Source organism: Urocitellus parryii, chromosome 10, assembly GCF_045843805.1.
Source record: "Urocitellus parryii isolate mUroPar1 chromosome 10, mUroPar1.hap1, whole genome shotgun sequence".
Classification (NCBI taxonomy): domain Eukaryota; kingdom Metazoa; phylum Chordata; class Mammalia; order Rodentia; family Sciuridae; genus Urocitellus; species Urocitellus parryii.
The window spans coordinates 36212164-36229783 of record NC_135540.1 but is presented as its reverse complement, the minus strand read 5'-3'; the positions used below and the strand labels follow the sequence as shown (position 1 = coordinate 36229783).

Below are 17620 nucleotides of genomic sequence, written 5' to 3'. Positions count from 1 at the left end.
AATGAACCTGGCTGTGTTCTGATAAAACTTTATTCATGAACATTGAATATCTAGTAAATTTCATTATCACAAGAAATATTGCTCTTTAGCTTTTTTTTTTCCCTTTGGCCAATTCTTTAAAAACATAAAACCATCTAACTTTTGAGCAGAGCAAAAAATAGGTTGCTGACCCTATTATGGCCCCCAAGCTGCAGCTTATTGACCCTTGGCCTGGTGTTTTTAACCATTTGTTTTTTTACTTCTCAAAGTTTTGTACATGGAGTTGTGAAAATGTTTTCTTTCTGTTGATAATATCTTGTATCTGTTCTCTCAGAGCCCTCGTTTGATTTGAACTAGATACATACATAATTCAGACTTGGTTTCTAACCAAAGGCTGCATTTATTTGCAACATTTTGGAATGAATTGATTATCTGTACAGAAGACTTAACGTTCATTTAATGTGACAACGATGTTCTGATCCAATCAATTTGAAGGACTTTATTATTAATCTCTGTGAACATCATTTTTCCTATTAGCATGCTAAACATTTTTTTTAGTGAAAGCAGCAAACATCCCTCAGAATACACCTTGAGAAATGTTGGTTAACACATTTGATCAAAAACACAGTAACCTTATGCAAGAATTTATTTTTTTATCCTTCTGTTAAAAATAGAGGCCACATGTACAAAGCTCATGGAGTGTCATTTGCCCGATTGTGCAATATTTAGTTTGCCTAGTGGTTTTCTTTTTTTTCATGCAAGAAAAATGACACATGGAGACCTCGAGAAAGTATGGCATGATTATAGGATTCATAGTTTTGTCATTGTGTTTGAAAACTGACTAAAAATAGTTTAAAAGCTTTGAAACTTGTAAGAAGCATTCTAATGATAATATTTAGTATAAAATGTCATGTTGAAATGCACAAGAAACAAAGAATGCAGTGTCTAGTTTGAAAGACTGAATATTCTAAAGTATACCATATGAAAATATAGGCTTATATACATGTTCATGCTGATTGTTGGCAGAGACATTAACATTTATTTTGGAAGGTTGATCTGCTGACATGAAGTAGAATATATTCTGAGAGTAGTGAAGATATGCAGAATGGAGTTCTGTCTTATTAGCAAAGGGATGTTTAAGAACATCTAGCAAAGAAAAGATTTAAATAATATTTTTTTTCTAGGCTGTAGTCTTCATAAACCAGTGTTTTCTGATTATGAGTCCCTTTTTCTACTTTGGTTTTCTTCTTGCCTAAAATGTCCTTTACAGATTACTTCATATATTGGTACTACTGTATTATTGAGATTTTCTTTTAGCTTTGAAGTTTTCAAGATACATATTTTGTTTTCTTTAGACTAACATTTCTTTATTTTATAATTTCCCCATTAGTAATTAGAATTACTTGAATAAATTATATTATAGTGTAGCTTTTCATCCCTGTGACCAAAATACCTGACAAGAACAATTTAGAGAAGGAAAAGTTATTGTGGGCTTATAGTTTCAGAAGTTCAGTACATTTTCAGCCAATTCCATTACTTAGGGCCCAAGATGATGCAACAATCGTAGTGGGAGGGCATGGGTGAGGAAAGCTACTCAGCTGTTGGTGGCTGGGAAGTGGGGGGCAGGGGTGGAGTCAGGGACAAGATATAATCCCAAGGGCATGCCTCCAGTGTCCTACTTCCTCCAGTCACTCTCACTGCCTATAAATTTTTAATCCATCAAGTTGATCAAACCACTGATGAAGTTCCAGCTCTTATAAATTAATCATTTTACCTGTGACTATTCATGCTTTGAGTGATATATGAGCCTTTGAGAAAACAGCACATATCTAAATTATAACAGTTACCCTTAAGCCTTTGCTAAGTGAGGCATCCTTTTGAGAGATTTTATCCTAAAAACAAAAGGGATGTTGTCAAGTCTCCTTGGGAGCCATTCATGCTGATTGATTAGGTGAAGGTAGGCGAGGCTGGGTGGGGGGTGGGTGGGAGGGGGAGGCTCAGGTGGGACATGTTAACTGTAGGCCTCAGTGGCTGAGGTTGAAGGACAAGCAGTGATGGAGGAGATGGAAGAGGTGGTAATGGAAGCACTTGGGTGTCCCCAGAGAGAGCTGGCTGAGTGATTTGGTGACAGTGACAATGCACTTTCTCAAACAAATGGGGTTTTACCAGAGGTAAAGTGGAAGGATCCTGCTCACCCCTACTTCCTTGTTTGTACAAAATTCCATTGTAAGAAATTGTGTGTGTAGTTTTAAAATTTTATTACTTATTAACTTTGTGATGCTGGGGATCAAATCCATTGTCTTACACATGCTAGGCAAGCACTGTACTCCCGAGCTACATTCCCAGCCCTGAAATTTTATTTATTTCTAATCAGAGGAAAGACATCCTCTTTCATATGAACCTCTTAATGGATGAAAGTATGCATGTTTACGGGCACAAAAGTTGAGAGTTCAGTTCGGTCTAAAATTTTAGCCACTTGGACTTTAGTTTGTGCCTAAAAATGACTTTCCCTATCGTGTGCTTGACTTTTTACCCTGTATGGCATTGTGGGTGCAGAACCTCAACCAGCCCTAAACTACAAGAGCCTGTTGGATCCTGAGAGGAAACTTAGCTTGTTCAATCATCTGCTCTGTTGTTTTATCAGTTCTCCAAACAACAGATACCTTAATTTTCAATTTAATTTAGAAAGCATCTAATAAGTACATTGCTTTATATTCTCCCAGGGATTCTAGCCATGCCATTTAAACTGTTGATCTCAATGGAGAGATTTGATTATGTAGCCATATTTCTTGTAATAATAAATCATGTATAAAAACTTTACCTCTAGTGGGAATTCTTTCCTTTTTATTTTCATTTTTCTTTTTGATAGATGTTTGCCACAGGTGCTCTGGGACTGATTGTAGGTGCCACCTTTCTTGTGCTAAAAAATGATTGTACTGAAATCCAGAATAGGTAAGTAAATTTGGATCTCAGTTTGAGAATATGCTGTTACTTTTTTCAAGCTTATGAACATCATTTAAATATTTGAATTTATGGCAATTAAATATCATTGTTTTATTGTGGGTAGGATGAGTTAATGTACTGAAGAATGAATGGAAGAGTTAAATTTTTACAGATGTATGTATGAACATATGTAGTAGTGAACTGTACAACTCAAATTTTATCCTTTTCACCATTCTCAAGTGGATAGTTGGGCAGTATCAAATATATTCCCTTTGTGCAACTACCACCACCACCCAACTCCAGAACACTGTTTTCATTTTCCCAAATGGAAATTCCACGAACCAGCAACTCCCCAAACTCACTTCTCTTTAGACCTGCCTAACACCATTTTACTCTGCATTTGTGAATTTGACTACTCCAGGAATCTTACATGCCTGGACTCTTGTAGTATTCCCTTAGCATAATATCTTCAAGATTCCTCAAGTTGTAGCATGTATTGGAATTTCTTTCCTTTTTAAGGCTAAATGATAGTCTATTGTATCTACATATTCCATTTTGTTTATCTATTCATTGGTTCATGTGAATTCGGGTTACTTCTACCTTTTAGCTATTATGAATAATGTTGCTATGAGTTTATAAATATCTTTCTGAGTCCAAACTTTCAGTTTTTTGGGGGGGTAGATATCCAGAAGTAGAATGGCTGGGCCATATGGTAATTCTGTTATTTTTTTTTTTTTTTGAGGATCTGCATTCTGTCTTCCACTGGAGCTGCACCATTTTACATTCTAACCAGTAGTTAACAAGGGTTGCAGTTTCTCCATGTCCTTACCAAAAGTTGTTACTTTTTCTTTTGCTAAATAATAGGCATCCATCTGATCTCTGGTATAATGTCCTTTGTCCATTTTAAAATTGAATTAATTCCTTTTTGTATATGTGATTTACAAATATTTTCTCCCATTGTGTAGGCCGTCTTTCACTTTCTTGATAATGCATTTGGTATATAAATGTTTCTGAATTTGGTGTAGTCCAGTTTGTTTATTTCTCTTGTTACTTGTGAGGCAATTTCCTTTATGGTTTTCAATTCATTTGACGTGGTGGTATAGGGTTGGCTGGTAGGAATCAGGGTTTCCTGTTTTATGGATAACACTTATCTTAGTGTTGTGATCATTACCTAGTTTAATCACAGTATGCCCTTAAAAATCTCATTTTAGGGGCTGGGTTTGTAGTTCAGCGGTAGAGCGCTTGCCTTGCATGCATGGGGCACTGGGTACCAGCCTCAGCACCACATAAAAAATAAATAAATAAAATAAAAGCTATTGTGTCTATCTACAACTAAAAAAAATTTTTAAAAAAATCTCATTATAGGATGAAACTTTTTAGTGGCTGTGTCATGTTCATAGCATGGGTGCTTAGCAACATCACAGACCTCAAGGTTCTCATCATAATTTATGTATGAGAACCACTCCTTGCTAAACACTGGACCCCATGCTTGACATCCACCACCTCAGGTACCTCCCAACAGCTGGAGGGGTGCATGGTCTTATCCCCATTTTAATATTGAGGACAGTTGAAGAAAGTTATAGCAAATTTGTTTGGATGTCTATTAAAGGCTGATTATTTTTGAAAGAAAAAATAAGTGTCAATTTCTCTTTTCTCTCTTTCCTCCCCTCCCCTCCCCGCCCCTCTCCTCCCCACTCCCCTCCCCTCCTTGGAATAGGACAATCCCAGTTGTCCTACTTCTGGGTATTAACATGAAACATTTCAAATCAGTTTGATGAGGAGATATCTGCACTCCTATGTTCACTGAAGTACGCTTCACAATAGCCAAGTTGAGGATTCAATCTAAGTGTCCATCCTCAGATGAATGAATAAGAAATTGAGATGTGTATACACAGTGGAGTACTGTTCAGTTCTAAGAAAGAAATTTTGTTATTTGTGACAACATGGATGGATCAATTTATTTACGCTAAATAAATTGAACTCTTAGAAGCAGAGAGTAGAATGGAGATTGCCAGATGCTGAGGGTCAGGGTAAAAAGGAAGATTGTCAAGTGTACAGAATCTCAGGAGGAATAAGGCATTGTTTTTTTCCTTTGAGATTTATTACACAATGTGATGAATATAATAAATATTAATAATATATATTTCAAGATTGCTGAGAATTAATTTCAAATGTTCTTACCATAAAATGATAAATATTTGATGTGGTAGATATTACCTTAATTATCTTGATTTAATTATTTCACATTATGTTCATGAACCATAACTTCACTTTGTACCCATAAACATACAAGTGTAATTTGTTAACTTATCGTTAAAATTTTAAAATAAATCAGATAAATTAAGTACATAATACAGATGTGTCTTACCACCTTGGAAAGAATTTGAATGCACTGAATTACCTAAAAATGAAAAAAAATTAATATAAAATAAATTATCCTATGTTTTACAAGGAATTTCATGGTCTCCTTTTCCAGAATTATTAACATCACTGTATTGTTAGGTGTAACACAACATATTGAACTGAATCTTTGCCATGTCCCACATTTCTCAAATTAGCTTTTGAAAGTTGTGTAGCTGCTTTTCTATTAAACCTAGCTGATTACCATTCAATTTAATCATTATATTAACATTTACATTTAAAATAGCCTGTACACTTAGTTCTTCATTCTCTAGGTACTATGGAAAATTATCATCTAAGGACTCTTATTTTTCCCTTAAAGAACCTGGGGTTCTTCACTTGGGCTACAGTATTTAAATATGTTCTCTTGCTTTTGTTATTTAAATGATGTGTCACATCATCTCTTTTTTTTTCAAAAAGTTACAACTAACTAATTAATTAAACCCTTTGGTTGTGACGTGCAGCCTATCCATGTTACATCCATGTATCTATCAAAGTATAGATTGACTGAACATTTCCTTGTTAAATTTCAATTACTTTGCTAAAAAGGGAAGCATTAAAAGTCTTATTTTTCACAAAGGTTCACAAATTAATTTTCTTTCCACGAATCAGGATCAGTTTGATTTATTTTCTGAGTACTTTGGAAGCCTGGTAGGAGGGTGGTTGTCCCATGTCAAGGCTAACTGTCAAGGCTTTGCTGATGGTCAAGTGCTGGTGTCTGTGGTATAGAGCTGAGTGCGGGTTCCCTCCACTGTCTGGCATTTTCCTTCCACATGTCTTATTTTTTTCTTTATTCCACTTGAAAAGCAAACAGGCTAAGTGGATGTCTTAACACTTTGGGGGTTTATTGATCTTCCATTAAGAATGATATATATTGGGAATGATACTGGTCATTTTCTTCTTAAAATTGAAGGTGGTCGTATTTCTGTGATGTATGAATTAGCTCAGGCTGCCATGACTAAATGCTGTAGACATTATGGCTTAAAAACCAGAAATTCATTTTCTCTCAATTCTAGAGTGTGGAAGTCCAAGCTCAGGGTTTCATTCCAGGAGGGTCAGTCTCTTCCTGGCTTTCAGGGAGCAGCCTCACTCTGTACCCTCACAGTAGAGTATGCTGTGATGTTTCTTCTTCTTCTAAAGACTCTAATCACATCTTGGGGGTCTCTACACTTATGACCTCATTTAACCTTAATATTTCTTAAGTCATCTACTTCCAAATACCCTCATATTGGGAGTTATTGCCTCCACATATCAATTTCTGGGAACCCAATTCAGCTCACAGTAAGCTAAGATCATGATTTTCAAATAGGGCTATATTATGGAATTCCAGGGGCACCACTGTGGAGATACAGTGAAGGGGCGAGATCTCAAGGATTCATGCTTCCTTCTGAGTTTTAACCAGAACACTTCTGTATTAAAGGAAAGGAAGCATTAAAAGTCTTTTTAATGGTATGAGCTAACAGCATTGTGTTGACTGTAATATTTTTGTTCCTGTTCTGTCCTGGCAGAGCCTGGGCACTCTACGTGCTGGTTGTCTTTCAGTGTTTCAGCAGTGTTTCAGCTGGGGAGATCTTTGAGCTCCAGAAGAAACTCTTTAAGTGAGTAGCTCTCTTTTTCAGAAAGGGGCATGGGTAGCTATTGGTCATACAGGTCACTTCTAGGATTGGGACAAGGATGTGATCTTGGAGATTTGCCATAAATTGTGCAGACTTATCATGCACAATGTGAACTTTTGAGATACAGCTTGGGATTACCAATATTAACTGATAAAATGCAGTCTTGGGAGGATAAAATATCAAGAGTATGTGAAGCCTGCCACTAAGGGAAAGAGTGTTTTGTGTTTAGATATGAACAGCCAATCCCGATGTAGCAAGAAAGCAAGAGATAATCAGGGTGGAAAATATCTTTATGTTTTTAGGAAATAACAGGTCACTGTGACCCTTGCAAGAAAAGTTTGAGGTGTTTGGTATAGAGTAGTGGTGACATCAGCAGCAAATTGGAGATGGGAAATAAAAATGGCAAAGAATATGACTTAAGTTTAGCTCTCAGTGGATGGAGGAGTGGGAAGAGCCAGAGGACAGCCTTACAGTAAAAGGCAGGTTGGTTTTGTCTCTTCTGCTTTTTGAAGATGCAAGAGATTAGCCCATACGTACATGCCAAGGACAGGAATCTTCAGAGAGCAAAGGAATGAGGACACTGGTGGAAGAATTTGAAATTATGGATTTGAAATTATGGGAGAGAGACATCAAGAAGAGGAAAAATGAGGATTTGGTACCTGAAAGGGTGTATTATTGAAAGACATACTCATTGAAGGAAGAAGTCTTTTTGTTTTTAAACATAAGAGCAGCACAAGTAAAAAGAATTTAGGAAACTGCACCTGCATTTGGGGGCCTTGGAACATAATAAAGTCACCTTTTTCACAATCACAAGTGGAGAGAAGAAAAGCCTCTTACCACTGACATTAGCCCCTCAAATGCTGCTCCTCAGGCAGAGACAGCCTCAGAGGAGAAGCAGGGTCTCTGAGGAGAGTGAGGAGATGCAGACTGTGTCCCTGGAGGGATGATGTTGGGGAGAGTGGGCGGCAGCAGGAAGGGTGCTGTCATGAGAGGGTCACAGTAAGAGCCTCATGGGGCTGATATCTTAGGGAGGCTGCCTTGAGATAAAGAAGGGCTTGGGGGGGTCAGCCTGGAGCCTATGGGCAGCTGCAGTGTCAGACCTGGTGGCAGCAGGATCTGAACAGCAGCATCTCATCTGGGTTGTGCCTTCTTGGACTAATCTGAGATGTGTGGTGTGTGTTTTTTTCTGCAGACACGAGTACCTCAGTGGATACTACAGAGTGTTGCCTTATTTCCTTGGGGAACTGTTATCTGAATTAATACCCCGGAGGTTGTTTCCAACTATTATATTTACTTCTATACTATACTTCATGTTAGGTAAGTAGCAAGATGAAGCAGTTGTGTCTTTAGCCTTGAATATCAGGTAATGCTCATTTCTCTCTGTGAGCATGTTCATAGTTATTAAAACTATAAACCAAACTGTATGTAAGCTATGGAAGTACATATACCCTCCATGCACTCTGTAAAATAAGTGTTCACTGATGGCATTGTTGTCAAGATTTTTCCCAGCCATTTTTTTTTTTTAAACAGAAACTAGGAATTGAACCCAGAGTGTGAGCATGGTAGGCAAGTGCTATAACCACTCTGCTATATCACCAGAAATTTTATTTTTGTTTTGTTTTAAGTTGGAGTTTTGATAAATTGCCCAGGCCTACTTTGAACTTGGGATCCTCTTGCATCAGCTTCCCAGACACCAGGGATTGCCAGTATGCATCCCTGTGATTGGGCCAAACAAACTTCAAAACTATTTATAAAACTTCAATTTACTGAGAGATGCTGTGTGTCATACACAAATAAGAAATTATAAACTAGTTGATATTTTTGGCTTATCTATTCTCTATAACTATATATGTCTCTATGTAGAGATAAAATACAGATAATATCCCTACTATGTATAAGGATGTACTGTGAGGAATTAAAAAAATCAACATATATATATATATATATATATATATATTCTCTCCTTCTCCTCCTCTATAATCAGAGAAAGGAAGATGGTAACTTGGTGCTCATTTATGTAATAAAAATATTATTTGTTGGCTGTAGATGGATTCCTTTGTGCATTAGACTCAGGCTTCACTTCAGATACTGCCTCAGAATTTCCATTTCTCCTCCCCACCCACCCTGCACACATACATACAAGAAATATATGTTTTTTCCAACATACTGTAGGATAAGAACCACTGATAGATCTTAAGCCTTCCATTTTACAAATCATATGTGTTATAAAGAATTAATCATGGAATCGAGACCCCCAGACTTCTGATCAGTGTTTTTACAACTCTTCCAAAACTCTCAGATGGTATGACACAGAGCCTTAGCTCATTATACTATATAGAATACTTTAGGAAACTTAATTAGCCCACTTTCAATCAGACTCATGTGGTGATTTGTTTAGGGGTTCTTAGGTTATGGGGATACCTTTCTTTCCCCCATGTATTTTTATTTTATTTTATTTTTTTTTATTTTTTAATTTTTTTTTTAATATTTATTTTTTAGTTCTCGGCGGACACAACATCTTTGTTGGTATGTGGTGCTGAGGATCGAACCCAGGCCGCACGCATGCCAGGCGAGCACGCTACCACTTGAGCCACATCCCCAGCCCCCCCATGTATTTTTAAAATGTTTTATTAGTGTATTATAGTTAGACATAATATTAGGGTTAATGCAGACATAATTATACCCAAGCAGTTCAATCCCTAGTAGTCCCTTTTTCCTCCCACTATGGGATATTAAAATCCTGATCCCTGTTTCTTCACTAATAATTTACAGAACACAATGAACAATGTGGAGATGTCTGGGTACGTGAATGGCTTGTTGAGGAGTTTCCTGTGACAGTAGAATTGTGACCATTTTTGTTGCCCATATCCCTCCATCTCAGCCACTTAGAAGTTGTTCATCATTACACATAGAGGAGCATGGATGTTACATGGAAAAGTGCTTTTGCGGTAAATGTAAAAAAGAAGACTATTTGATAACTTTATGTGGTTACATGGAAGGAAACAATAATGATAGTTGGATAGTGGGTGACATGTTTCATTCTGATATTAGTTTATCAGAATGTTGTAGTGTTATTGGCAAAATAAATAATTTCAAATACAAGGTGACCTAGGAAGCTGGACTAACTCTTTCTTTTCCTTCTAAGGGTTGAAACCAGATGTGGGGGCTTTCTTCACGTTGATGTTTATTGTTTTGCTGGTGGCTTATGCCACCGGTACCATGGCAATGATCCTGGGAGCAGGGGAGAAGGCGATGGAAATAAAGACGTTTCTTGTGACTGTCTATTTTGTATTTATGATGGTGAGTGTGAACTGTACTGCTTTGAGAGGGAATCTCTTCCCTTGTTCGTGCCTGCTTCTTCACTTGTCCTTAAAATCTGCTTTTAGGATCCTGTGTGGGACTCCAATACTTTCAGGAGGCCATACAGTTGATATTAGAGACCTCCTGGTCCTTTTTGCTAGAGTTCTAATTTTGTTACTCTAACTTTTAACCAATCCTCACTAATGAGCTTTTAAAAATACTTCTGGATGATGTATCATGAAACCTTGATACATTGGAAACTCAAAACCCAGAAGAATTATGATTGGCCAATTCCCTCATAAAAACAACAGGTTCTGTGCCTGACCTTCATGCTGGTGTTAGAGAATTGCCAGGTCTATAATCAGCAGAGATGGTTTGGTTTTTGGATTATGTAGGCTTCAAGGCAAAAGTGAAGATCTATGAGGAGTTTAACAGTGTGTGGCATGGGAAGTCTAACTGGAGCGCCTCTTATATTTTGAAAAGAAGTATTGAAAGTACTGGAAAATCCAAAGTCCACAGGTTCCCTCCTTATAGGAGATCCTGAGGTTCTCTTATATCAATGTATTTCTGCATGTCTTTTAGTTGTTTTTAATGTTTACTTAGTTCTAATCTTATATGCTTTAAATTGTGCATTCAAAATGATGAATCAGCAAAAATTTGCTACCAACCTTCTCCCTGTGACATGAACTAAACAGGAGTGCTCATCCTATTAATATACATGTCCGCTCTGTTTCAGTAGGAATTGTTTTTCAATGATACATATTTAGCATAAGCTGTTGCCAAAGTTTAATTCTTCTGTTTATGAATTTGGCAACTACAATGAATATCATTGAGAAAGGGATCTTGTTACAGTTCCTATGCTGTTGTACAACAGATAATTTATCTTTCAATACATGAAGATGTTTTGTTTGATGTGATGCTTTGCTAATTATTATATAAAGCATTCCAAATGGAATTTTAAAAACCAATCATAAAAAAACATTTTGCTCAGAGTTGCTATTATATACCAAGCACTTAGTTAGGTCCGGTCTAAACATATGCACACACACCCCAACATTGTCATTGTTCTGCATATCCCAGTGCGTCTCACACCAGTTAGGACAAGTGTTATATGAAACTCGTAGCTGTCTCTTGTTAGTCTCTGGCAGTCCTTCCTGGCATCTCCACTATACTGCTTTCTGATAGCTTAAAATAGAGATATTGACTGTGTTCTTCTGAATTCACCATGTTATTATTATTATTATTTTTTTAGTTTTAGGCTTAGGGGTATTTAAGCTGACATTCTGAATTCCAGATATTTCCCACAGGCATGAGTACAAAAAGCAAACCCTTGTAAATAACAACTCTTATTATTGTGTACAAGTAGAGAGGAGCATGTAATGCTCAGGATTTTTCTGGTGTATTTTTTTTTAGATGTTCAGGTTTGTGAGGGAGACAGATAGTGGAGGTATAATTTGAGTAGTCAGTACCATCAGCCCTTCATATCTATGGGTTCCACATCCAAAGATCATCCAACCATGGGAAAAAAATCTTTTCTAAACAAAATTTGCATCTGTACTGAAAATATATACTTTTTCTTTTCATTAGTCCCCAAACTATAGAGTAAAAATTTTTATTTGGTGGTTGACTTGTATTATGTTTCAAAAGAAATATGGAAATTATTTTAAAAATTCAGAATATACATATTTAAAGCATAAAGTATATACAGAGTTGTATACAAATGTTATGACATTTTTGAAATACGGGATATAAGCATTGTCAGATTTTGGTGTCTGTGGGTGGGAGTTGCTGGAGTCTCCTATAACTAATCTCTATCAGATAAGAAGAGATGACCTTACTTCTTAATCTTTATTTAGTGTACAGTTACAGAGCAATTTAAGGACAGAGTCTTAAATAAAGAATAAATAATAAAGAATTTCCCCAAATCAGTAGAGTATATTATATAGATTATAGGTGGATTTTTCTTCCTTTAACACCATAAACTGCCTTAGGCATGCAGAGGTATATACATACAAAGGACTAAAATCAGTATTTAGAAGAAAATGGAAGAAATTTTAAGAAAGAGTAGGTCCTAGTAGAAATGTTTAGAAGGTTGCAAAGTTCTTATATAGGGTCTTGTCTAGAGTCCTCATGACACTTGGTTTTGCTTTTTTTAGGTCATCTTGGGTATGACTCTGAATTTTGGCACCACAACACCTTGGCTCTCATGGCTTGAGTACTTGAGTATTCCTCATTATGGCTATATGGTAAGATGTCCATGTCTGCCATTGTGACAGAGCTTCCAGAGTGGGAACAACCAAAATAAATCTCAATCATCTAATTTCCATGGGCATGAACTGTGAATCTCTTTCATCAAGGAATTGTCTTTTAGGAATGTATCTGGATTTTCCCAATCACATCATTGTTTGAGGGGGAAATCTAATTAATAGAAAAGGTTAACTAATTAATGAAAAACATATTTTGTGTTAGTTCAATAAGGGAATCAATAAGAGGAAGGGAGACTGAAACACATTGTTTATACTGAAAGTGAAATTAAAAAAGAATCAGAAGACCATCTATACCCAGAGCCATACTGGCAAGTTAATCAACTCCAAAGGAAGCTGTGTCTTAACACAGTGTAACCAAATTTCTAACTCCCATAATTACAACTATTTTTTGATGAAAACAAACAAGAAAACATTGTTATTATAAATTGACAATGTTTACTAAGCACTATCATATCATTTTAATTTTAGTTTTTATGGGGTTATAAAATTGAGGGAGAAGAAAGAAGTTTGGACTATCTAGCCATAGGTCTCCCTTTTTTGCCAATGAGAACCAACGTCCCAAACTTAGGTCTCTTGATTACCAGGGAAAATATGTCAGCTTCTGTGCTGTGACAAAGGCTGTGAATGTAAGACTTGGTTTATTTTTAGAAACAACAATGAAGATTAAACTTGAGGGCCTAATTATGATAATTTTTTTGCAACTTTTAATTTTTGCAATAATAGGGATTTAACCTAGGGACCTGTGTGTGCTGGGCAAGCACTCTAACACTGAGCTACTTCCCCAGCTCTTTTTATTTTTTGAGACAGGGTCTCATTACCTTGAGGTGCCCAGGCTGACCTTGAACTTGCTATCCTCCTGCATTAGTCTCCCCACCAGGAGGGATTACAGTGTGCAGTTCTGTACTTGGCATCTGGAAACTTCTTGAAATGTAAAACTATTTATCTTGCTTTCCTCTGCCCTTTATGATATAGGCTTTGCAACATAATGAATTTTTGGGACAAAACTTCTGTCCAGGACTCAGTACAACCGAAAGCAGTGGCTGTATCAGCTATGTGATGTAAGTTTCCATTCCATGTCATATGAGATTTCTTACCACTGTGATTAGATATAGAAAGTCCCCTGGGTTTAGAGCCCGAACTCAATGAATCTTTCTGAACGTAAGTCTTCTCACTCACAAAGTGAGACCTTGTACACTAGTGCATGTGAACATGCTGTACTTGTACTCCACTACAGTCTCAATGTTGTATTAAATGTGGAGAAATGTTTGGTTTCTCCCTATGGAAAATTTATTTTGATGTTTTGATTGTGAGTTTGACTTCTTATTTTTCAGAACATTTGAATTTGAAATGGGTGTTTCAATAGTTTCTCAAGGGTTTGTAGTCTCTGAACTGAACAGATTATATGTTGTCTGTGAGCCCAGCCCATGGACAGTAGTAGGAATTAACGAGGCAGTAATGGCATCAAGGGAGGGAACAATGGCCCCAAGTCCAGGCTCTTCCCTTTGCTCACACATGTGGGAGACATGACAAAACCAAAGGCTGCTCAGTTATGTATGTGTGTGTATAAACTGACTTGGAATACTTCCTCTCATAGGATGTATCCTTTAAAGGAAAAAAAGAAATATTTCAGTAAATTGAGAAGGAAGTTTTATTTTCACACACTGTCATTAAAACAGAAATGCAGATTTTAATAAAATTTAAGGATCTTGCTTTAAAATTTTGATGATGCCTACCTGTTCAATGATAGTTGTTTGTTAATGGCTTGACTTTGATGCTTAAGTTAATAAGAAAAAGAGAATGCTGGAATACTAATACTCACCTGGATTTTTCAAATAGTATAGAAATAATTCTATACCAACCAGAAAATCTGGGAAGAGGTGTTTTCTTTACTTGCCTGCTCTCTTTTGTTTGATCAGGCTGTGGCACAAAATCAGTGCCAAGCTGCTGGTGAGAACAAAGTGGATGGGAAAAATGGGACCAGATTAGGAGGAGCCACCAGAGGCTTCATGCTCACATGGGCTCATCCTCACAAGAGGAAAGACGAGCTCCTCTTACAGCAAAGAGAAGCCATAGATATTTTTGTAACTGCTAAATTCTAAGAGATGGAACAATAGGCACCAGAATGGCAGCAGGCAATTTTTGTGGCTGCAGCAGGTGTTTTTAGTATCAGGTGCTTTTCTGCCTGTGGCAGAAATGCTGCATCCTGCTCTGCTCCAGCTGGAGTTCAGTTCTTATTCCTGGGCCTGCAGGTGACATCCTGGAGCTGAATATCTGTGATGCTCTCCACAGTCTTGGTGCAGCAGCTGACAGACATGACTTGCTGGAAGCTCTGCTCCCCTTTGGTCCTTGTTTTAGAATTCTTAGCCTGTGTAGTTTACTGTCTTGTGAGTAAGCAGAACTGTGGGGAGCTTTGATCATCTTAGCAAGGGCCATAGATGTCATCAGTTAAAGCTGAGGGTGACCCATAGAAGTTAGCTCTAATGGGGAAACTCTCAGTGAAAGTTCACCCTACAGAATATATCCTTTGAAGAGAGCAGCATTATAAATTTGGAAATGAAAGAATCATAAGGCTAGAAACTTGCTCCACAGTATGTCGCTGTAGGCTTGGCCAAGTTTGTTAAGTCTACTCCCTTCCTCTTTCAAATGTGTATATCTATATTCCCTTGGATTGTTTTAAGATATAACTAAACTATTAGATCCAAGTTGCTTAGCACAGTATCTAGCAAAATTATAAGCACTCAATGACTTTTAGCTATTATATAAGAAAGACTAACTCCTAATGATTTGGATAACCTATCAGTTTCTTTAGCAAAAGAAGAGTTAATAAATTTGACAGATACTAGAAATTTAGATATATATATATATTTTTTTTAATTGAATTTCAGATGTACCGGTGAAGAATTCTTGACAATCCAAGACATTGATCTCTCACCTTGGGGCTTGTGGAAGAATCTCCTGAGTTTGACTTGTATGATTTTTACTTTCCTCACAATTACCTACCTAAAACTGGTATTTCTCAAAAAATATTCTTAAATTCCCCTTTAATTTATTATGAATTACCCTTACATTCAAAAGGAGCACCTGGATTTATTTTAAATGTCTGATGAAGACTTTCTGTAGTTTTTTGATCAGCTGCCATCACACTGTTGTATAGCAACAATTTTCAATAGAAACATTCAGAAAAACCACAGCAAACTGTCTTATACATGAGAGAACCCAAGCTGAAAGCTAACGCAATGCATTACATATTAGCTCATCTCTACAGACAGTAACCAAGAAGAAGAAAATATAGGCTATCTTATTGACGTCAAAAAGGAAAATTGAATTCTAGAAATGCTTGTCAAGCTACTAATACTTCTAATATCAGTATTCTCATCTTCAAAGTGAATAAGCTAGTTGATAGTTCTCTAGTTTTAATAGGCTATGAATCTCTGATCTGCCATTGTTTAATAAGTAACACGTATATGAATGCATTGTGGAAAGTATTAGATCTAAAATATATTAGAAAAACCAGTATTACTTCTAGTACAAGAAAAGTCATGATGACTGAAAAACATGTCTTTGATAAGCTTATTGAGGTTGGTGGAATTTACTGATACTTACCTACTGGAGTTGTAAGAGCTCAAGAGTCTTGGCGCTTTGGTCTACAAGTGAAGTAGAGGGCCAAGGGTCTGCAGATGTGGCTCTTGTGCCATTTATGGGACATTCTGCTCTGAAGTCACTTCACTTCCTGGCGTGGTTCAGTGGTATATAATCTGGTTGTATCCAAATCTCCTGCAGAGCCTTGCTATGCTACACGTCCGGCCCTGCCTGGCCCACCACAGCAGCACCTGAAGAGACATCTCTCTGAAGAACTTGCCAGAGCTGGATTTGGTATTTCCAACATCCTCTCAGCTCTGAAAATATTACACTTGGGGTTTAATAACTTGTGTATCTTTGGCTACAGAAGGTTCCCCCACCACTTGTACACATTTATTTCCAGAAACGGCCTTTTCCAGGAATGAGGAAGGATTTACCAGTGTTATGAACGTGGTTTTGTACAGGAATATATAACCAGGCCTCCTTCAGGATTCCCTATGTTCCCACTTCTTCAGTCCACAGAGAGAAACTTATGTATCAGTATTTTTTCACAAAGCGTGCCTTCCAAAACAACCAAAATCATGAATGCCTACTTTTTCAATTAATAAGACTGTAAACATATCTTTTTATATTTGTCCTCCCATTTTATTGTAAAATTGCCTTTTACTACTTTTTATTGTATTAAGAAACTCATGTTATAAATTCATTACAGGAATATTTTTGAAAGTGTAAGTTTATTTTCCGTAAGGTGAAGAACAAAACATTACTTCCTTAAAGTTTACTTAAGAATATGTGTATATTCTTATGAATTTTGTTTATATTTTATGAGATATTTTATCATATTTAATATATAATGGAGGGGACAGTTAATTTGGTTTAAAATAAAAGAAACCACAAGAATAAATGAATTCTAGTTGCTCTTTATACTCCAGTTACTCTTGTCAGGCTATCAAGAAAGACTACAAGAAGACTGTGACCATGGAAGATTCCTTGGTATGTTGGGGGTGGGAGGGAGGAAGGGGAGAAACAGCTGGAAAGAGATGTGTGGAGAGAGATGTTGAAGAGGAAGTGCATATACCTTTGTGCCAGTCTTTGAAACCATCTTCAATGATTTTAAATTTGAATTTTATTAACATTTATAGCACCTATAGACTTGAAAAGTAACCCCACTCATTTATGAGATGTCTTTGTCCCACTCTAGTGCTTGTTCAATGGGATTTATGACAGAATGTCAAGGTGGCAGGAATAGAACTTTCGTTGGGTCCTGTGACAGCTCAGGCTCTCACCAAGGCTGATATACTGATGGCCACTACTGGTGCTTGAGCTCTCAGTAGTAGGGGCTGACACTGAGTTCTCAGTATGGTCCTGTCCTTTTTTGAGATCAGATTATCTGGCAGCTTGGTGGCAAGATGATTACATGTAATAACTGAATGATTTTTTTCTGACATATATGCAGACTACTGACTTGGGCCATAGATCCTGATGGAGGCATTACCTTTCTAGAAATGTTTTTGTTTTATATATGGCTACTTTGGC

General features: G+C 36.8%; 1 protein-coding gene across 1 annotated transcript in view; it reads left to right on the top strand.

Moving 5' to 3' along the window:
- Window positions 1-16832, top strand: part of LOC113175387 (broad substrate specificity ATP-binding cassette transporter ABCG2-like) — a 56285-nt gene extending 39453 nt beyond the window's left edge. The window contains exons 10-16 of the mRNA XM_077803322.1: window positions 2849-2931; window positions 6831-6920; window positions 8131-8255; window positions 10084-10238; window positions 12395-12484; window positions 13478-13563; window positions 15391-16832. Coding sequence (XP_077659448.1) covers window positions 2849-2931; window positions 6831-6920; window positions 8131-8255; window positions 10084-10238; window positions 12395-12484; window positions 13478-13563; window positions 15391-15538 — 777 coding nt within the window. The 3' untranslated portion in view covers window positions 15539-16832. The remainder of the gene's footprint in view (window positions 1-2848; window positions 2932-6830; window positions 6921-8130; window positions 8256-10083; window positions 10239-12394; window positions 12485-13477; window positions 13564-15390) is intronic.
- Window positions 16833-17620: the final 788 nt, after the last annotated feature.